The 18825-nt window shown below is 37.5% G+C and overlaps 1 protein-coding gene across 1 annotated transcript in view; it reads right to left on the minus strand.

Moving 5' to 3' along the window:
• Nucleotides 1–738: 738 nt before the first annotated feature.
• The window catches only part of LOC103608177 (collagen alpha-1(XXIV) chain-like), a gene marked incomplete at its 3' end in the record, with an annotated part of 71120 nt that continues 53033 nt past the window's right edge, over nt 739–18825 (minus strand). The window contains 7 exon segments of the mRNA XM_008592620.1: nt 739–810; nt 14005–14058; nt 14983–15079; nt 17976–18013; nt 18015–18088; nt 18091–18696; nt 18699–18825. Of these exon segments, the coding sequence (XP_008590842.1) occupies nt 739–810; nt 14005–14058; nt 14983–15079; nt 17976–18013; nt 18015–18088; nt 18091–18696; nt 18699–18825 (1068 nt within the window).

The raw sequence follows: 18825 nt of genomic DNA on the forward strand, positions 1-18825 counted from the left end.
CCCTTTAGGGCTTCCCGAGGCTCTTTGCTGATTGTTTAATAATTGTATCCATCATCTTAGTCAGTTGCTAATCTCCTACCCTTTCCACTGTTTTATTCTTACTGGTCTGGTACATGTTGTATTGAAAATAAGAAATATGATTTTATTTTTTCCTATGACATAATGATATGTTACTTTCTGAAGTCAGAGAGAAGCAATAATATGATCGAAAACTAAACTCTTATAGTTCAAAGCCATTTTGACTTTTACATAGTGTGTATGTGTATTATGGACAACAATATAAGTAACATTCTAATTTGGATTGTTATTAAATTTATTTGTATTTCCTCATGCAAGGGTCAGGGAGCTAACAGCTATGAACTAGGCTTTAGTGAACAGGTAAGATCCTGAAATTGTACTAAAAATCAGGTGTGTGTGTATGTATGTGGGGATGCACATGGATATTTTCTAGGAAAGGGTTCATAGCATTTATGAGATTCTCAAAGGGGCCTGTGAACCACGGAAGTTTGAGAACCACTGATGAAATATGTTAGGCAAACAGTGAAACTGAGTAATAGTAAAATATTATCTGTTCCAGTTTTTTTTTAAATCTACAGCCAATTAAGTAACAGATAGTCCTGTGCAACATAATGTGAAAATCACTGAGAAAAAAAAATTGAAAAAGTGGGGGAAAATAATCTTTCAGTGAGGTTCCCTAACATGTGTCTTTTTCCCAAGTCTTATAAGGAAAGTACTTACTTGTTCACCTCGAAGTCCTGGGGGCCCTGGATGTCCTTTGAGACCCTGCAAGGAAAAGGACGAAGACATTCTCTGAAAAGTAAATTCATAGGAGCCAAATAACTAAACACAGGTTCTAAATTGCCTTTTATCCAACTTTTGATTTCACACGAATACAATTTCAAATCTTACTAATTTATTTCTTATTACATTTAATATTTTTAATTTAATAAGAATTTAATTTTTATTAAATACAGTCATTCTTATTAATAACTGTTAATTAATTTTGAGTGTTATTTGAATGATTTGTTATTATCAACTAAAATGGTAGCATAGTATTGAACAGAGAATGAGGCACAGCATCTTTTGTAAAAGGCTCATATCTAGCAATGGACCTGCCAAATTTGCTGAAGCTTTTTAAAAGTTAGTTTTAGTTCAATAATGCTGGGACAAAATGCCCTCAGACATAATCTGTCTGTGATTATTGAAAAATTGGACTATATCCAGGCAGTTTCTCTAATCCGCATCATTGTCTTAACAATGAATGAATGAGCTAACTCAAATGAAAGAGGTTGCCCATAGGTTCATCAAAAGAGGTTCTATAAAACTGTCTAGGAAATTAGTAACAAAAAATATTTTCCAAATACTAGAATAGAAATAAAATCTTAATCTCTATCATTAACACCAAAAATTATAAAATAGACCATGTCCTTCTTCTTCTAGAAATATCTTCTTCTAGAGGCAAAATGAAGGGAGCTATGAGGGACAAGAGAAATGAAGGAAGACTTTGAAGCTTATTTGTACAGTTCTAATCAATAGCCAATGAATTGACCTACTGTTTACTAGAAGATTATGGTGCATACAAAAGAAGTTTTCAAGATTTCAGAATATAGCCTAATGGAGTGAAAGAATCATTCAGGATTAATCACTGAGGGTTTACCAGAAATGAGTTTGGATTAATGGATTAGCAAAGGAAATGATGCTTTGGGTAGACAATGGGGAAATTAGAACAGGTACCTATTTGAAAACCAAGGAAATGATTTCAGCAGCTTTTGAGATTTAAACTTAAAACAACAGTAAAATGTTACAGTAGAGAGGTCTCTTAGGAACCAAAGAGAAGACTGTGTTATCTGTATAGCATATTAGTAACAAAGAAGTAACAGAAGGAATAAACTAAAGGGAAGAAGAAAAGTCTTGTCCCCTGGGAGCCCAGTTCCTTTGTGCCTAGGCTATTAGAAAGAGATTATGGAAGTGGCCATGAGTAAGAAGGGCAAAAAGGAAGGAAGGTAAGAACGAACTTTATTGAGCTACCTGTGCCAGGCACTGCACTAGCCCACTTCTGAACATCTCAGTTAATTCTTATGGCAGACCTATGAAGTAGGTATTGTCCCTAATTTTACAGATGAGGAAACTGAACTCTGAGAAATTAGATGACTTAACCAGAACCATGTAGAATCGTGTTGGTTGGATAGATTTATCAAGAATTGAGTAACCTGCCTTCCATTTACTTTGTATGCCTATAATTGTCTCATGCTCAGGTATAACCTGTCCTCATTCTCATCAATATGTTCAAACTTATTAATTATAGACCACGATAAATTAACAAAAAGAATTGTACTTCACAAATCATGGTTTTATCAAAATTACATGCTTACCAATCGCATCTGATATATCCAGTGTTTTAACTTATTTAGAGTTTTTACATTTTTAAGACAGCTCAAAGATTAGCCTAATTACAATACAAGATATATTGTACTCAGTTGTCCAAATGTTTACACAAGATTCCATAAATAAAAATATGCACAAAGGTAAGTTTTTTCACTTTTTACTATAGAAGATAAGAAAAGTCCTCGGCACTATAACAGTCGCTGTAGCTTCTTGGGATGAGGCAGCAGCTCTAGAAAGGTGGGAGCTAGAAGTTTCCTGGGAAAGAATCAGGAAGATGAGAAATAAGAAACCAGGGTTGGAGGCATATAGGTTAGTGAAACTCTGCCATGAGCCTATTTCTTTTTTCTTTTTTTAAAAAAGTATGTATTAATTTATTTACTTATTTTTATTTCTGTGAACCCTTGAGTCTAGCTACATGCTTCATTTTCTTTGGCCATCACGTTTTTCTGATCAGAGTTTCTTTCCTCTCTGGCCTACAATAAAACAGAATGCAGTGATGGTACAACTTCTTTAGTTTACTTTCTACAAATTTCTTTATAATAGTGAACTATATGTGTTAATTATGGTATCTCCTGAATGCAGAATTCCCTTTCAAGGGCTTCTTCAATCAGAAACCCTGATAAGGTGGCGGGACCAGGCAGTCATGATCTGTCCTTCGTGAACTCACCCTTACCCTTTCACAAAGAAAGGTTAAGAGAAAGAGTTGGCGCACTGAGATGCTGCAAGAAAGCCAGAGTATAAGTGAAAATTAAGAGTAAGCAGAAATTATGTTGAGAAAGAAAGTTGTCAGAGGAGGAGAAAGATAACACAAAAAGGTAGATGGATACAGAGAGAGTAGATGAGTACCAATTCTAGTAGAAAAGGACAGTAAGAGATCCACAAACTAATGCTGCCAGGATACTCAGAGTTGCATTGAATCAGTGCCTATATTATACGACCAAGTCACATCACAGTACCTAATTTTAGATTCTATGGGATCCCTGTTTCCCTTATTGCTTCAGAGAAGATTGAAATAACTCACTGTCTTCTTTGAGATAGCCTAGGTCTCCATTCTTTACAATCAAAAGAGCCTAACTAAAACTCTCTCTCTCTCTCTCTCTCTCTCTCTCTCTCCTGCTAATAATAATGAAAAATAGACCAAGCACACTGAGTTCCACATCTAGTTTTGCCACTAACTAGCCATATCATGAGCTTCAGCATCTTTGTTTGTACAATGATGGCATTCAATTAAATTATTGCTAAATTTTTTTTTTATTTCTAGAATTGTGATTACTGAAATCTATAAGAAAGTCACTACTTTGCTTTTTTTTTTAAATTTAACATCCATTGAATAAAAAACAAAGACAGATATAAGAGTAAATTTGGGCTTGGAGACATTGGAAGAATTCAAGTAAGATCAATGTACATGTTAGAGAAAACCCAGATTCAGGCTCCCATAAGCATTTCTTCATATGATCTAAAACAAAGATGGGGACTCTGGGATGAGCTGAATGGAAGAGAGTGGGTCAGGCAGGAGATTATGATAATGTAGGTGAAAGATGATTATAAATTAGACCAGGTTAGTAAATTAAATCGCTTAAACTTAATTTAAGCTTCCTATTTATTTCACTCAGTGTGGTATCCCAGTGCCTAAAACAGGGCCAGGTACACAGTAGGTGTGCATTAATTAATTAATAAAGAGACTTGGATGGATTTGAGAATTACTTGGGTGGAAAATAGATTCTGATTCTAAATATTTAATATGGTATCTTAATTGCTTAATGTTGAAATGAAAGGTAATAAATAGGATAATGAGTACCTTTTTGTTATTTTTAAATGCAATATTTTTATATCTGCAATATACTAGAGTTGTCACCACTATTATATAAAGATATCCATTTATTCCCTAAATTTGTGACTATATGCCTTATTTTCTCCTTAAACAGTAGTCTGTAAAGTTTTACAAAGCAAAGGGCATTAGCTCCTGGGAAAACTGCCTACATTCAAGTTTTGGCATAGCTCCAAACTAGGAATCTTGCATTTTATTTTTAAAAATTAGTTTATATTGTAGTCTTTTGAAAATGTCTTTTGAGTAATTATTTTCTATACTCATATAGAAAGAATAACAAAAAGAGATCCAGAGCTAACAATAGATGATTTTTCTCTGATAAACATACTGAAAAAAAAACTGAGAAGAATGCATTCCTTAAAAAAAAACAATGGGAAAATGTACACATTCTGTTTCAAAACATTAAAAACCCATTGCAATAAATTATAGAACTGTTTCAATTTTTGTTGTGATATAAAAGTGCCTTACCAGTAATTCCCATAATAAATGGAGTTTAGAATCTAATTTTTGTATAGAGACTTCAATACTTATTTTAGTACAAGTTTAAGCCCTAGCAAATATGTCATCAATAGATGACCACACAGGAAAAAAGATGCAGTTGAATCAAAATCAGAAATATCAGGGGATAGGGAAAAAAACAAATTTCAAACTTCCCCAAGTAATTAAAATTTGGATACATAAATAAAATCCATGAGGAAAACAGTGGTATCATTTATATACAGACCCTCCTTACTGAGCATGGTAGTATAGAACTGTAAAAATGACCATGCAAGCTGAAACAGTGCAAAGCAAGCTTAATAATCAATGAAAAACTCACAATTGTACAATGACCTTTAGACACTTTGTTCAAAATGTTAAAACTCTTGCTGTTGATTATAATTGTATAGAGAAATAAAAAATATTAAAGTAATATTACTTTAGTACAGTGTAATTAAAACATTAGACACTGAGAATTAAAGTGTCATTTCTTTGAAAAAATTTATTAAAAGTAGTTGGAACAGTGCCTGCCTTTTTTTGTCTAAGTTATAATACTGAGGAAGCATATTTTCTATGCTTTGGCAAATTATCAGACTCCTTTCTAAATTTGGATCAACTTCCAACATTCTACCTTTTTCACCTTCAATATCATGAAATATCTCCAGGAGTTCTTCTAATGTTAAGTATTTGTCAGTGTCACTTCCTCTGGAACATCTTTGTCCTATTCATCACAACCACATTCCTCATTTATGTCAATGAGTTCATCCTCACTAAGTTCCTCTGGCTGTACATGTAGTCTCTTGAATGTCAGCAGTGTCCCACGGTCAGTTATTTCTTTTATAACTCCACTTATGTTTGATTCTAATTTCAATTCCTGTGTTATTAATATTCCTTTATTTTGCTGTACTTTCATCTTCGTTAGCTAATTACTTCTTCTGATCCATCTGTAAAATGTCACATGGGTTTATCACTGAGACACAAGGAAGCAACACAACTGCATACTTTGTCGGCTGTGCATGAACTGAAAAACAGATGTGCAGTGAGTAATCACCAACAGACACTGAATGAAATTTTATGATTGGTCAATGGTCATGATGCACATCTGTTATTTATGTAGTGATTTGTGGACTGAAGAGTCAGCAGAAAAATTTGTATGTATGTAATTAACCATAGTTAATATATTGTGGTAAATGAAATTTGAGCCATGTTGTTGGGAGACTGGTGTTATCGAATTAAACTGTGGTAACCGAAATTCCTGTATGTTGGAGCCATGGAAAGTGAGGACTGCTTGTAGAGAGATTCTCAATGCCCTTATAATTTTTCTTGTTGTCAACTTTATATGTTACTGTTCACTTCTTTTTTTTTTTTTTTTTTTTTTTTTTTTTGTCTTTTTTCCTGTCCGGCAACGGATCGCAACCCTCAGTGTCGCGCCCATACCGGACCGGGACCGGCAACGGGATCGCACCCCTCAGTGCTGCGCCCGCACCTCGCTCAGCCAGTGAGTGGGAACCGGTCTGTATGTGGGATCCGAACCCTCGGCGGGAGCACCGCCGCACTCCCAAGTGGCGCACTGTAGCAGTGCGCCACCGGGCCGGCCCACTGTTCCCTTCTTTTTTTTTTTTTTTGTCTTTTTTCCTGTCCGGCAACGGATCGCAACCCTCAGTGTCGCGCCCATACCGGACCGGGACCGGCAACGGGATCGCACCCCTCAGTGCTGCGCCCGCACCTCGCTCAGCCAGTGAGTGGGAACCGGTCTGTATGTGGGATCCGAACCCTCGGCGGGAGCACCGCCGCACTCCCAAGTGGCGCACTGTAGCAGTGCGCCACCGGGCCGGCCCACTGTTCACTTCTTTTAATGGTTTTCTTTTCCGCTACTAAATGGGAAGGACTTATATTCATAGAGAAAAAAGGACTTATATTCATAGAGATAAAGATTTTTCCTACATATGAGAAAGTTTCTCCATGGCACAAGACAGCTTCTGTGTTATAACCCTGTCTTTCTGTCACGAACCTTCTTCCACCACCTTTTAGGTTTCAGAAAGGTAGGAGCATTCCTCTCTAGAACACACAAAAATGCTTTCACATGACATGCAAGTCCCTTTATAATCAGGATATTACAAAGGCTTGACTACTCCTTAAGCCTTATCTCCTGACGTCTCCTGCCTCACACTTCATGATTTAGGAACAAGGACTGCTTCTTGCTTCCAAGGCTTTGTTTATGCATCACCTATATGTAGGTAGCACACAATGGTTCATTAAGTACAGTATCATCAGGAAAACTTCTGCCCATTTTCAAGAGACTCATCTTAGATGTCACCTCTTTCCTGCTCCCTGCACCCATCCACACCCCCAGGACATTTACAGTAGTCTTTCCTTACCCATGGTTCCACTTTCTACAGCTTCAGTTACCCACGGTCAACCGTGGTCCAAAAATATTAAATGAAAAATTCCAGAAATGATTCATAAGTTTTAAATTGTGAGCCTTTTTGATTAGCATGATGAAATCTCATGCTGTACCACTCCATCCTGCATGTGAATCACCCCTCTGTCTAGCGTACACACAGTATATGCTACCCGCTTCTTGGTCGCTTAGCAGTTGTTCAGTGCTTGTGTTCAAGTTACCCCTATTTTACGTAATGGCCACAAAGAGGGTCATTACTGTGATGCTGGCAATTTGGATATGCCAAAGAGAAGCTATACAGTGCTTCTTTTAAATTAAAAGGTGAAAGTTCTTGACTTAATGAGGAAAGGAAAAAGAAAACTGTATGCTGAGGTTGCTAACACCTACAGTAAAATGAATCTTCTACTCATGAAATTGCAAAGAAGGAAAAAGAAATTTGTGCATGGTATTTACGGTGTTTTGTACAATCCACTGTTTCAGGCATCTACTGGGGGTCTTGGGAAATATCCCCTGTGCATAAGGGGGAACTATTGTATGTAACTCTCAACTATGTCCTATAATATCCTTTCAATATCTTCATCATTTCATTTACCATATCATAATATATTTTTGCGATGAAATGGAGTGATGGGTGTTGGGAACCAGAAGACTCCAGGAAAATAAGACAGCAGAAAGGGGACACTGATTAGAGAAGCAGACCACAAGGTGAAAGACATGCAGGTGAAGACCAGGTGAAGAGGGCCAGTCAATTGAATTGAAGAGCAGCAGTGTTCATTTATTCACTAATAATATGTGCTTGCTATGTGCCAGACACTAGGCTGAGACACAACAGTAAATGAAATACAGTCCTTGGACTTAAGTGACTTATAGTGTATCTCCTAAATCATTCATTTATTTTCCCTTAGCCACTGCTACTGCACTGTTGTCTGAAAGCCAACACTAAATTTTCTTTCTCTGCAAAGGAATAACTCTGGTTTACACAATGGGTAATTACAAGTCTGTAGCAAAGTTTGTCAAATACTATAAGACTCACGTGAGCAGTGCCTTGAGGAATACAACGAAAGCCTATAACCATATTTTGACCAAAATAACCAGAGAAAGCTATGGTAAAATTGAGAAATAGTGATAAAAGTCATAGTTGATCAAAAAAGAACCCCTGAGCAAGAATTCAGAATGAGATAAAAATCAACAACCATGACAGTGTAAACACTTCTTGGGGTTATGCAGGAAATTTCCTAGAGTTCTAAAAATAAGAATATTAATTATTCCAAAAAAAAATGTTAAACAGAAGAAGGATCCCAGAGGTGACTTAAAGTATAGGATGATTACGACACGAACCTCTCTGTTCTACCCACCTCCCCTTCTTAGAATATACTTCCTTCATGCACACGATGGACTCATGCCAACTTTTGCTCCAAACTCCTCACAATATTGACCCAGTAACATCTTTTAAGTAGTACTTGGCTTTTATTTTAGTCCTATCAACCCTAGGTGTAGCTCTTGTATAGAAAAACAGTATGTCAGACTAATACTCAAAATAACACCAAATGACATATAACAGCTTGCTCTGAGAACATAAAAATTTTTAAAAAGACTTCTGGAAACTAAAATACTTTTGGCCAAATAAGTTTATCATTAATGTGGGAATTTTAGTCACATGAGCCAGACTGAGAGAAGTATCTCTGAACACAGGGAAGTTTTCAAATCCCACAAATTACACCACTTTGTCAACCACTGCCTTGCCTGTTGGAGAGTTCAGTACTGTGTCGCCTTGTTCTCAGCTTTGCATGAAATTATTGGGAATGGCAGAGGAGACTATATCCGTGGTGGCAGCACAGCCCCTAAGCAGCAGCATTTGTATTAGGCTTTTAGTACCACACTTGGACTGGGAACCGATCCAAAGTAAAACATAGCTGTGCAGATTTCACAGGAATAATGGGCCAATATTGTCTAGAGATAATCTCTGGAGGTAGCTATGGAACAGTAGAAACATCCATATTTCTCTCTTCAGACACTGATTTTATGCCAACCTTGATTTTTTTGTTACTGTTGTCACTGACATTCAGTATTGTTATAACTCATTAGCACTGTTCTTACTTTAAAAGTTTATGAAAAGCTGCATACTTTTTGAGTGACTGATAAATCACCATGCATCCCACTTGCTGCTTTCAGTTCTTTTTTCCTTTCCAACTTTATACAGATATTTACTGTGCACCTCCTATGTAATGGAAAGATTTTTAAAAAATAGATGAAATAGTTCTGTCAAAATAGAATAAGAATTCACACTGATTTATAATATCACTAAAACAGTAGTAGTTAGTATTTTTGATATTAAAAAAATACTGTCAAAATATTCATAAAAATCTGTTTTAAAATGTGTGCATTATATTTTACAATTGCTCTGAGTTTTATCTTCATACTAAGATGTGCTTAACTACTGTTATCTGTCTTCTCCTTTTGAACCTAGAAAAAATTGTTTCAATTGATTACATTGCTAATATTCTCGTGATTCAAAATAGCAGTTTCCAATTTTAATATAGCAACTAACTGGCTATATTAAAAAATCATTTAAAAACCTATCTTGAGTTCTGGCTCAGAATTATGACTCTTGTCTTCCATCCAACCCAGCATGCACTCTGGATCTAACTTATTTGCTTTTTGGCAAAAATTTAGATATTTAGTAGGAACTGAAAATACACTTCAGTTCCTAGGAAAATAAAAGTTTTATGAAGGTAGCTAAGTTGAGGCAATGTAACCAGTCAGTCTGGGGGAAACATATTGCTCGTTAAAGATATTAACAGTAGTTTTTAAAAATGGGAGGGAGGAGACGAAATAGGGTAAAAAAAGAAGTAAAACAAAAAATCTGTTAAAGGGCTGGCCCAATGGCGCACTGCTACAGTGCGCTGCTTGGGAGCGCAGCGGCGCTCCCGCCTAGGGTTCAGATCCCACATACAGACCGGTTCCCGCTCACTGGCTGAGCGAGGGGCGGGCGCAGCACTGAGGGTTGCGATCCCGTTGCCGGTCCTGGTCCGGTACGGGCGCGACACTGAGGGTTGCAGTCCGTTGCTGGACACGAAAAAAAGACAAAAAGAAAAAAAAATCTGTTAAAGAGTGAAGAAAATATTGCCGCTGATTTGCTAGCTTTGTTATTTCTGTGGTAATGTTACTTCTAGTTTTCAAAACATTTTTTTATATTAATCTTCTGTTTATTTATCCCAACAGTTTTTATGAGTTGTTAGTGTGCTCCATACAACTTTCTTGCTGGTATTTTAGCTTTAAAAATTACTTGAATTTGGTTTATATTTTAATATTTCTAGATAATTTCCAGAGAAAAAGGAGTAATGAAGTCATTAATATGTGTCATCCAAAACTATATTTGTTCCTTTGGCTTTCATGAAAAACAGTATTTCACTTCCCCCTGAATACATGTTGGAGATAGTCAGAAGTATTAAAATACCAATATCTAACAAATGTTGACTCAAATAATGAATTAATTAATAGGAAAGCAGTAGCCAAAGTTATTAAGAACACAGTCATGTGTGTCAAACAGGTCTGAAATTTGAATCCTAATTCTACCAATTAATAGTTGTATGGCCTTGAGTGAGTGATTTAACCCTGTACACTTCAATTAGCTTATTTATGACATACTGAACATAGCATCTGTCTCAATGGATTGTTTTTAAGATTAAAAGAAACAGTGCTTAGCAGAAGAACTGGAATATTGCACGTAATAAAATAGCTACATTTAATATTAGTGGTAATAAGCTGGCCAGTTAGCTCAGTTGGTTAGAGCACTGCCTTGTAAAATCAAGGGTTCAGATCCCCATACTGGCTAGCGACAAAAAAAAAAAAAAAAAAAAAGTGTGTGTGTGTGTGTGTGTGTGTGTGTGTGTGTGTGTGTGTGTAGTATTAGTTACAATAGTAATTCCTAAAATAGTTTAACAGATTAAAAGATATAATTACTTCATATTTATTAAAAGCCAAGTGCCTTATTCATCTCTCATCATATGTACCAAATAGTTAAAATCACAGCAGAGTCTGTAAGTTTTCTCTCTTGATCCTGTCATAACTCTCTAAGTAACTCTGAGCAATTCTCTTAACCCCTCTGGGCTTTTCCTTAGTTTTCTCACCTACAGAATAAATAACTTAAGTTCTTGTCTTGATCTAGTACTTTGGGATAGAATTGCAAGGATAAAGGAATAGGACTCCCGAGGTTACAGCCAATATAAGCCATTATTCTAGGTTCTCCTAGCATGGATCATGTTTGCAGGAAGTAACTCTGTGAGTGACTTAAGTGGTCCAAAAATGAAGCCAATTAGTTAATTCAGTTAAAAAATCCAAACTTATGTTTACCTGAACATTCTACCCAATAATCAGTTTTGCCCTTTCCCTTTCCATACAAACCACAGGAACAGTATATCAAGCTCATTTTGAATATATTTCTACTGTATACTCATATTAAAGCAAGACATACATAAAGAGAGTATGACGGAAACTTGTCCCAAGCCTGCCAGGTTGAGAATTAGTTCAGGTTTAGATTGAATCCTTATGTCCTTTTCCTAGAAAACTTTTTTTTCAAATATCTGTATATAGTTTCCATTAATAAACACTCTGAGGGCCGGCCCGGTGGCACACTGGATAGTGCGCCGCTTGGGAAGCGCGGCGGCGCTCCCACCCGAGGGTTCGGATCCCACATGCGGACCGGTTCCCGCTCACTGGCTGAGCGAGGCACGGGAGCAACACTGAGGGTTGCGATCCCGTTGCCGGTCCCCGGTCTGGTACGGGGGCAACACTGAGGGTTGCGATCCGTTGCCGGACACGGAAAAAGACAAAAATAAATAAATAAATAAACACTCTGAAATACAGGGAAACATTCTCAGAAATACTACAAAATCATCTGAAATATTTCAGCATTGCTCTGAAGTACTGTCAAACCATATTAAACCAGGGATGCTTCATTTATCTGAAAATAATTCAGTTTCTAAATACTTTCAACTAAACTTCACTAGAGAAAATTTAGCAACAGCTGCTAACTGATAATATATTAAATCCTTGACTTCTATAGGGTTTATTTGTATTAGTTAACAGTAAAAGCCAGCTTTAAAAGGCTTAAAAATCATATAAGAAAAAAAAGAAATCTGTGAAAGATATTCAATTCATGGCCCAGTTTGTTTAAAGTAATGCTGTTATTTCACCTTACTAGACTTGCACAGACCAAAAAGAATATATTTTTCTTAATATTGTAAAATATTGATGGGCCATATAACATGTATACAGGTCTCTGAAAGTTAATATCTTTTGCTTTAAGTAAATACAACTTCAAAGTCAAAATGATAATCTGCTCTAATGATCAAAATCAGTCTTTTTTTTTCTTGTCTATAAACTATAATTCTTCTCAGAGAAAACATTTACATACTCTACACAAAAACTACTCAAAATTTACTTAGTGCTTCTCTTCCTGGATTGCTAATTTCATGAACCACAGGCATCATTTAACAACAGAAAGTAATGATTAGTTTATTCTTCCCTCATATTCAGTGTCACTGTGTAGAATGCAATTACTGTATATTCAGAATCAAATAAAATAACTAAGATAATTTCCATACTATGTAATCTTCTTCATTTGATGCTATACATCAGCACAGTTCCTAAGAGGTATGAGAGTAGTCAGAGGTATACTTAGTAGCATTGAACAGATTCATGACCATATATCAGACTAATTCTTTTAGAAATGATCACTCTACAGTTTCATGTCTCCCTGGGGTCAATCAAACTCTAGGAAGTTATCAGATTTTAACTACTGTCGAGGATGAAGACTAGTCTGAAGGCCATAAAAATAATGGTGTGGTCACTGGAGAGAAAATACTCTCATGAGATCAAAACCTTTTTCATGATTTTATAATTCAGCCCTTTAACAGGGGTTATGAAGGAAATCAAAAGAGGTCAGGATTCTTTCCAAAACCAGATAGATAGTTGATGGTTAACATTTATTGTGGGCTGGCTATTTGTCTGACACTGTATTACATGGATTATCTCATTCCATGTCACATTAACTGAAGCTTAGAGAGATTAAGCAATCTGTCCAAGGTAGTTGGGACCTAGAAAATGGAAGATAGTATTTGAATCGATCAACCATAGCCTGAATACCACCTGCAACCTCCCAACAGGAAAGTAAAATGACACACTAATACACCAACGCAGCTCACTACTGTATGTATTTAGATATCCATATCAAGTCAAATACTGCTGTACAATATTTTGAAAGAAATTTTGTATCTTCCTAATTCCCTGCAGAAAATCAACAACTTAGTGTTTGGGGGGGGGGAATCTGAATAGAAGAGAATATATATTTGTGTTAATCCGGGAAACTGCACAACATATTTTATGAAATAATTATAACAGCTGGTCAGAACATATGCATATGACTACTGCTTTTTACTAGCTATCCCCAATCCTCACTTCCACCCTACCCTTTGAGCCTCACATTTGGCAGAAATTATTATACATCATGGCAGAAATTATTTCCAAATAAAATCAGAACTCCTTAAAAAATCCAAGTCTATTACCCATAAATAAGTGAACCTCACTTTGGGCATATAAAAGTGCCTGCAGAGTCTCAGAGGTTGGCATTACCCTAATATAATTTTAAAAGGGGAAAGCTTCAATATTCTTTTAGCGACTTTGACTTCTTCCTGCATGTGGATTTTGTGCCCATCATTAACTAAATGGTCTTCTTTTGCTTTTCATAAGATCGTGCCTCTCGGGGCACTTTCCTGGATTAATTACCTTTTGCTAAGAAAAAAAACTAAAACATTGGTTGAGGGGTCAACTTCAGAATGAGATCAATCGTAGTAGGTACAGAGCTTCCAGATCATATGGTATCCAACTATGTCAAAGTAAAACTGCATCTTACCTTATCACCTTGCATACCAAGGGGGCCCATTAATCCAGAAAGGCCATGATCACCCTATAAACAAAACACAGAGGTTTAATGTCATGAAAGAGAATTGAAAATTAGAGCTTTCTTTAATCTTTTTTTTTTTCAAGTCAGTAAATGACATTTTTTGAATTTGAGCACATCTTTTAATATTATTTTTATTTAATTGAAACATTGATTGTACATATTTATGGGGTACAGAGTTCTATTTCAATACATGTATACAATGTATAGTGATTAGTTCAGGGTAGTTAGCAAATTCATCATCACAAAAATGTATCGTTTCTTTTGTGATGAGAACATTCAAGCTCCTCTCTTTTAGCCATTTGACAACATACAATAAATTATTGTTAATTATAGATGCCTAGCACTACTGTACACCAATAGAACTTTCCCCTTCCCCTTCCCTCCCTCTCGTAACCACAGTTCTGAGATAGGAGGTGTTTAGTTTCCAAGGGTTTAGATTTTAGGACACACTTCTGGGTTTTAGGCCACTTCTCAAGGTCTCAGAGCCCTCCTTTAGGACATTCCCTAGCAGAGAGTTACTGTTGCTTATTGGATGCATTTTGGGCACCAACAAAGGGAAATTGAGACCTCAGGGGGCTGACTTATGCAAATCCAGTGGCTGGGCATGCTCAGTAGAAAGGGGTTATATAACCCTAGTAGCTGAGCATGCTCAGTAAAGTGGAATTTATCCTTTGAATGACCTTTCACTAAAGGTGCTAAAGAACACAGAATATTCTTGAATATGTCTGGTGCATGTAATAGGATTTGACCAATGAACAAGCCCTAAAAGAAAACCAACTGAGCACATGCAAGACTATGTTACATAACTGGGAACCACACCCTTAGTTGAATAATCATTAGATAGCATGAGTATATACTAGATAGCAAAACTATAAAAGTGGAATCCTGGTAGGAGGTGGGGTTGCTGTGCACTTTCCTGGGGCCAACCTGCACTCCATTGGTTGAGGTGTATATATTTGCTTTCTGTGTAAACTTACTCTCAGCAAGCAGCTGCTCACTCTCTTGAGCCAGACTGTACTCTGTACTAAACATTAAGTGTGCATTTCTTACTTTTGTATAAAATTTGGTGTGGGCCCTGCTCAGTCTCTGGAGCTAGGCCATACTTTCTCTGTGAAATCTGTATGCATTATTCCTTACATTAAACCTGTTCTCACTTTCTACTATGACTGTGCTCTTGAATTCTTTCCTGTGGCAGAGTCAAGAACCTGATAAGAGGACAGAGTGGGTTGAGACCAGACATCAGGCCTCCCCAGACCCTCTCCTCTGGAATGAGTTCTACTATCTACTTTTAAAAGTTCAACTTACCATTATTACCATTTTATTTTAGCTCCCACATATGAATGAGAACATGCAGTATTTCTCTTTCTGTGCCTGGCGTATTGTGCTTAACATAATTTTCTCCAAGCCCATCCAGGCTGCTGCAAATGGAAGAATGTCATTCTTTTTTGTGGCTGAGTAATTTTGATGCCGTTTATGCTACATTCATTTCTAATCTTCACAATCTAGTTCAAGTTTCACCTCCTCTCTGAGCCCTTTTGAGCACTTTGCTGAGGCTCCTAGCCTTTATCTCTTCCAAACAGAATACCTTGACTGTATTTTCTCATCTCCCTGACCTTGCTACTTTTTCTCTGCTATTCTTCACTCTAGGAATTCCTGTCAGCCCAAGGTCTACATATTTTAAAAACCTAAAGGAGTTTCTTTTAAAATTCTACCAGGGTTTTGTGAGGCAGCTGTGGCAGGCTCTTCCCCGCTCCTACTCCGTGAGGACCGACAGCATGGTAGAATTCCCAGACCGAACCTGGAGGACCATAGAGGGTGTGGCTGGGATGACCTAACGCACTGGAGAAGGGACACTTCTGCTTCGGGGCTGTGCTGTTGCTTTCCCTGTGTGGTTCCCACTCCATAGAACCTCCCACAGAGGAGTAACTTCAGTGCAACTTCAGTAGGAAGTCCATGTGATTGGCTCCAGCAGACTATACTTTACCAATTAGGGCCATCTTCCCCTCATCTTGATGAGGACCTGAGAGCCCATCTTTGCGAAGGAAGGAGAAAGTACACCAGTGAGGGATAAAAAGAGCTGGTGACAGGTAGAAGTGACACAGAGGAGGCTGTGTGAATTGACAAGGGAAAAAAAAACGTGGGTCAAAAAGAGCTGGGGAGAAAGTAGAGATGGAAACATGCATCATCCAGAGCCAGTTTATTCAAGGTCCACTTTTTTCTTCACCTTCCTCTCTCCTGCTCTTTACCCTTTAACAAATTTACTGTACATTAAAAAAGAATATGTTTTGTTAGAATGAAAAAAAAGAATACTTAGATGATAATCCAAATAAATTCCTTAGTAATTGTTTATGTTCTGCTTAGTTTTTAGGGCATTATCTACTTCAATATGTCATCAAATTAAACAATCAGAAGAGAAATGTATGTTTCTGATTATTAACAATAGAGTGCTTTTCCACGTGTTCTGATATTCATTTTAATGCTTTTTCTCCAAGTTTTACTAAGATGGATTCTATTTGGGATGGGATGACTGATTTATACAGGTAACTTTTTTTTTTTTTTTTACATTTATTACTGTGATAGAGGGAAAAGAAAACTGCACTAGGAAATGACACCCTTCCACTACCTAACCACGGATGAATCACTTAATTTCTCTTCAAAGTTACTATTTCCAAAAAATGAGGATGATAGTGTTGATGATGGTATCATCTGATGTGTCTTATGGGAAAAGAAAAACTACACTATTTAAAAATTAACTATGCATACCCTTAAGGTCTCAAAAGGGCTTAAAAACTTGTGTACGGTTTATTATAGATGTTACTTAGTGGATGTTACGTGGTGAAGGACTAGCCTCTGCATTTCACTTATTCACTGGCCATATATTTACTGTAAAAATGGCTAGATAGATAAAATACCATGTTTTTTCAATTCTTCTCTACTCCCCAATTTAATGTGTGTATTTTATTTGTATTCAGATTTATGTATATAACTAATCTCCTGTCTCCTCAGTATATTTGAATCCAATTTAATGTAAATACAGTTTCTAAGAGATTGTAAATTTTACCATTTTAGAAATGCATCTCTCGGGCCGACCCGGTGGCGCACTGCTACAGTGTGCCACTTGGGAGCGGGGCAGCCCTCCCGGCGAGGGTTCGGATCCCACATACAGACGGGCTGCTCACTGGCTGAGCGAGGTTGTGGGCGCAACACCGAGGGTTGCGATACCNGCCACAAGGAAAGATACACATGTGAATGTTTAATCTGGGGGGTTTATTTAACACAGTCACCGAAACAGAGTGGATCTCTAATTTCTAAATTTTAAGAAGTTAAATGTACTATATTTAGATATTTTTAAAGATGGCATTTATGTTTCTTTCTCATATTGCAGGATTTTTTTCTTCCTTGCAATAATTAAGAGACCAATGAAAATACTGTTTCTAGTAATAAACCTCCATTCCTCTTCTAAGTTATTTAGTCTCAGTGAACTCAGTTCCATCACACTAATAAAATTACTAAAATTCTAGATTAAATTTTTTTTGAGGATTTACTTGTTAGTATAATATCTGTAATGTACATTATTATGATGTCTTTTTTTTTTTTTTTTTTTGCTTACAGATATGGAATATGTATTTCGGGTGGCACTCTGCCCCATCTGTACATTAATGGAAATGACAATAACAGTTCTCTTAAAGGGACGCAGAGGTTGGGGAGCCTACAAACGCTTTTTCATTGCCCTGGGTGTTCTCAAGCAGACCAGTATTTCTGTCTGAGGTGAGGGTGGGGAGCTAGGGAGGGTTTCTTGATTGAGTGGCACAAGCCACTTGAGGGTACTACCAAGGGAAGTGGCAGGGGGGGCCCACAACTGAAGAGCCAGCCACANAGGGTTTCTTGATTGAGTGGCACAAGCCACTTGAGGGTACTACCAAGGGAAGTGGCAGGGGTGGCCCACAACTGAAGAGCCAGCCACATTGTCTGGAGCACAGCCGGAGCTTATAGTCAGGGGAACGGGGACCATCCAAGGGGGCCAGGCCACTGGCTTCTCAGTGGGGAAAGATTGGACCCTGGGATGCCCTGTTGGCTTCTCTGTCTTAGTTTTCCCCATGGGGATTTTGGCTGGAGCCGGGCTTTTTTCAACACTTCCTTTTCTGGCTTTGACCACTTTCTCAGCTGTAGAGAACATGGATTCCTCATGCCCTTTGCTTTTCATCTTGGGGCTAAAACAGTGCAGAAAGGATTTAATCTTATTTCTTGGGTTAGACTCTGGAATTCTGGGCCTTTTGTGAGTATGGACTGGCATTGCTTGCCCCTGTAAAACCTGACCTTGCAAAATTTGGCAATGCCAATGCTTACCCTGAATTACTTGATGCAGGAAGGGTTGGCCATGTGAAGCCTGGGGCACCACAGGCTGGGCATTCTCAGGAATCCTTGCTGGTTTGAGGACAACATTTATCTTGGTTTGACTGTCTTGCAGGTCATTCTCTGATTCTTTTCCCCCAGGGACTCCTGGAGGTAGTTCTGGGAGTTTAGGCTGAGGGTAATGCTGGGGGCTGCGTCGACAGGGATCAGCAGGATGAAAGCTATGGCTCCAACTCCAGGAGCCTTGGAATGTCCTGTTCAGAAGCATCCCTGCTGGTTTCTGATCTCAGCAGGGTGTCTTTCTTCTCTGATTGAAGAGAGCCCAAACCTTGCATCCCCTTCTCCATAGTCCCCTACTGCTTTGGGTTTTCCTGGGTCCTCTGTCTTTTCTGCCAGCACTGGGACATGGGCTGAGTC

This window comes from Galeopterus variegatus, unplaced genomic scaffold, assembly GCF_000696425.1.
Source record: "Galeopterus variegatus unplaced genomic scaffold, G_variegatus-3.0.2 Scaffold8107, whole genome shotgun sequence".
Classification (NCBI taxonomy): Eukaryota; Metazoa; Chordata; class Mammalia; order Dermoptera; family Cynocephalidae; genus Galeopterus; species Galeopterus variegatus.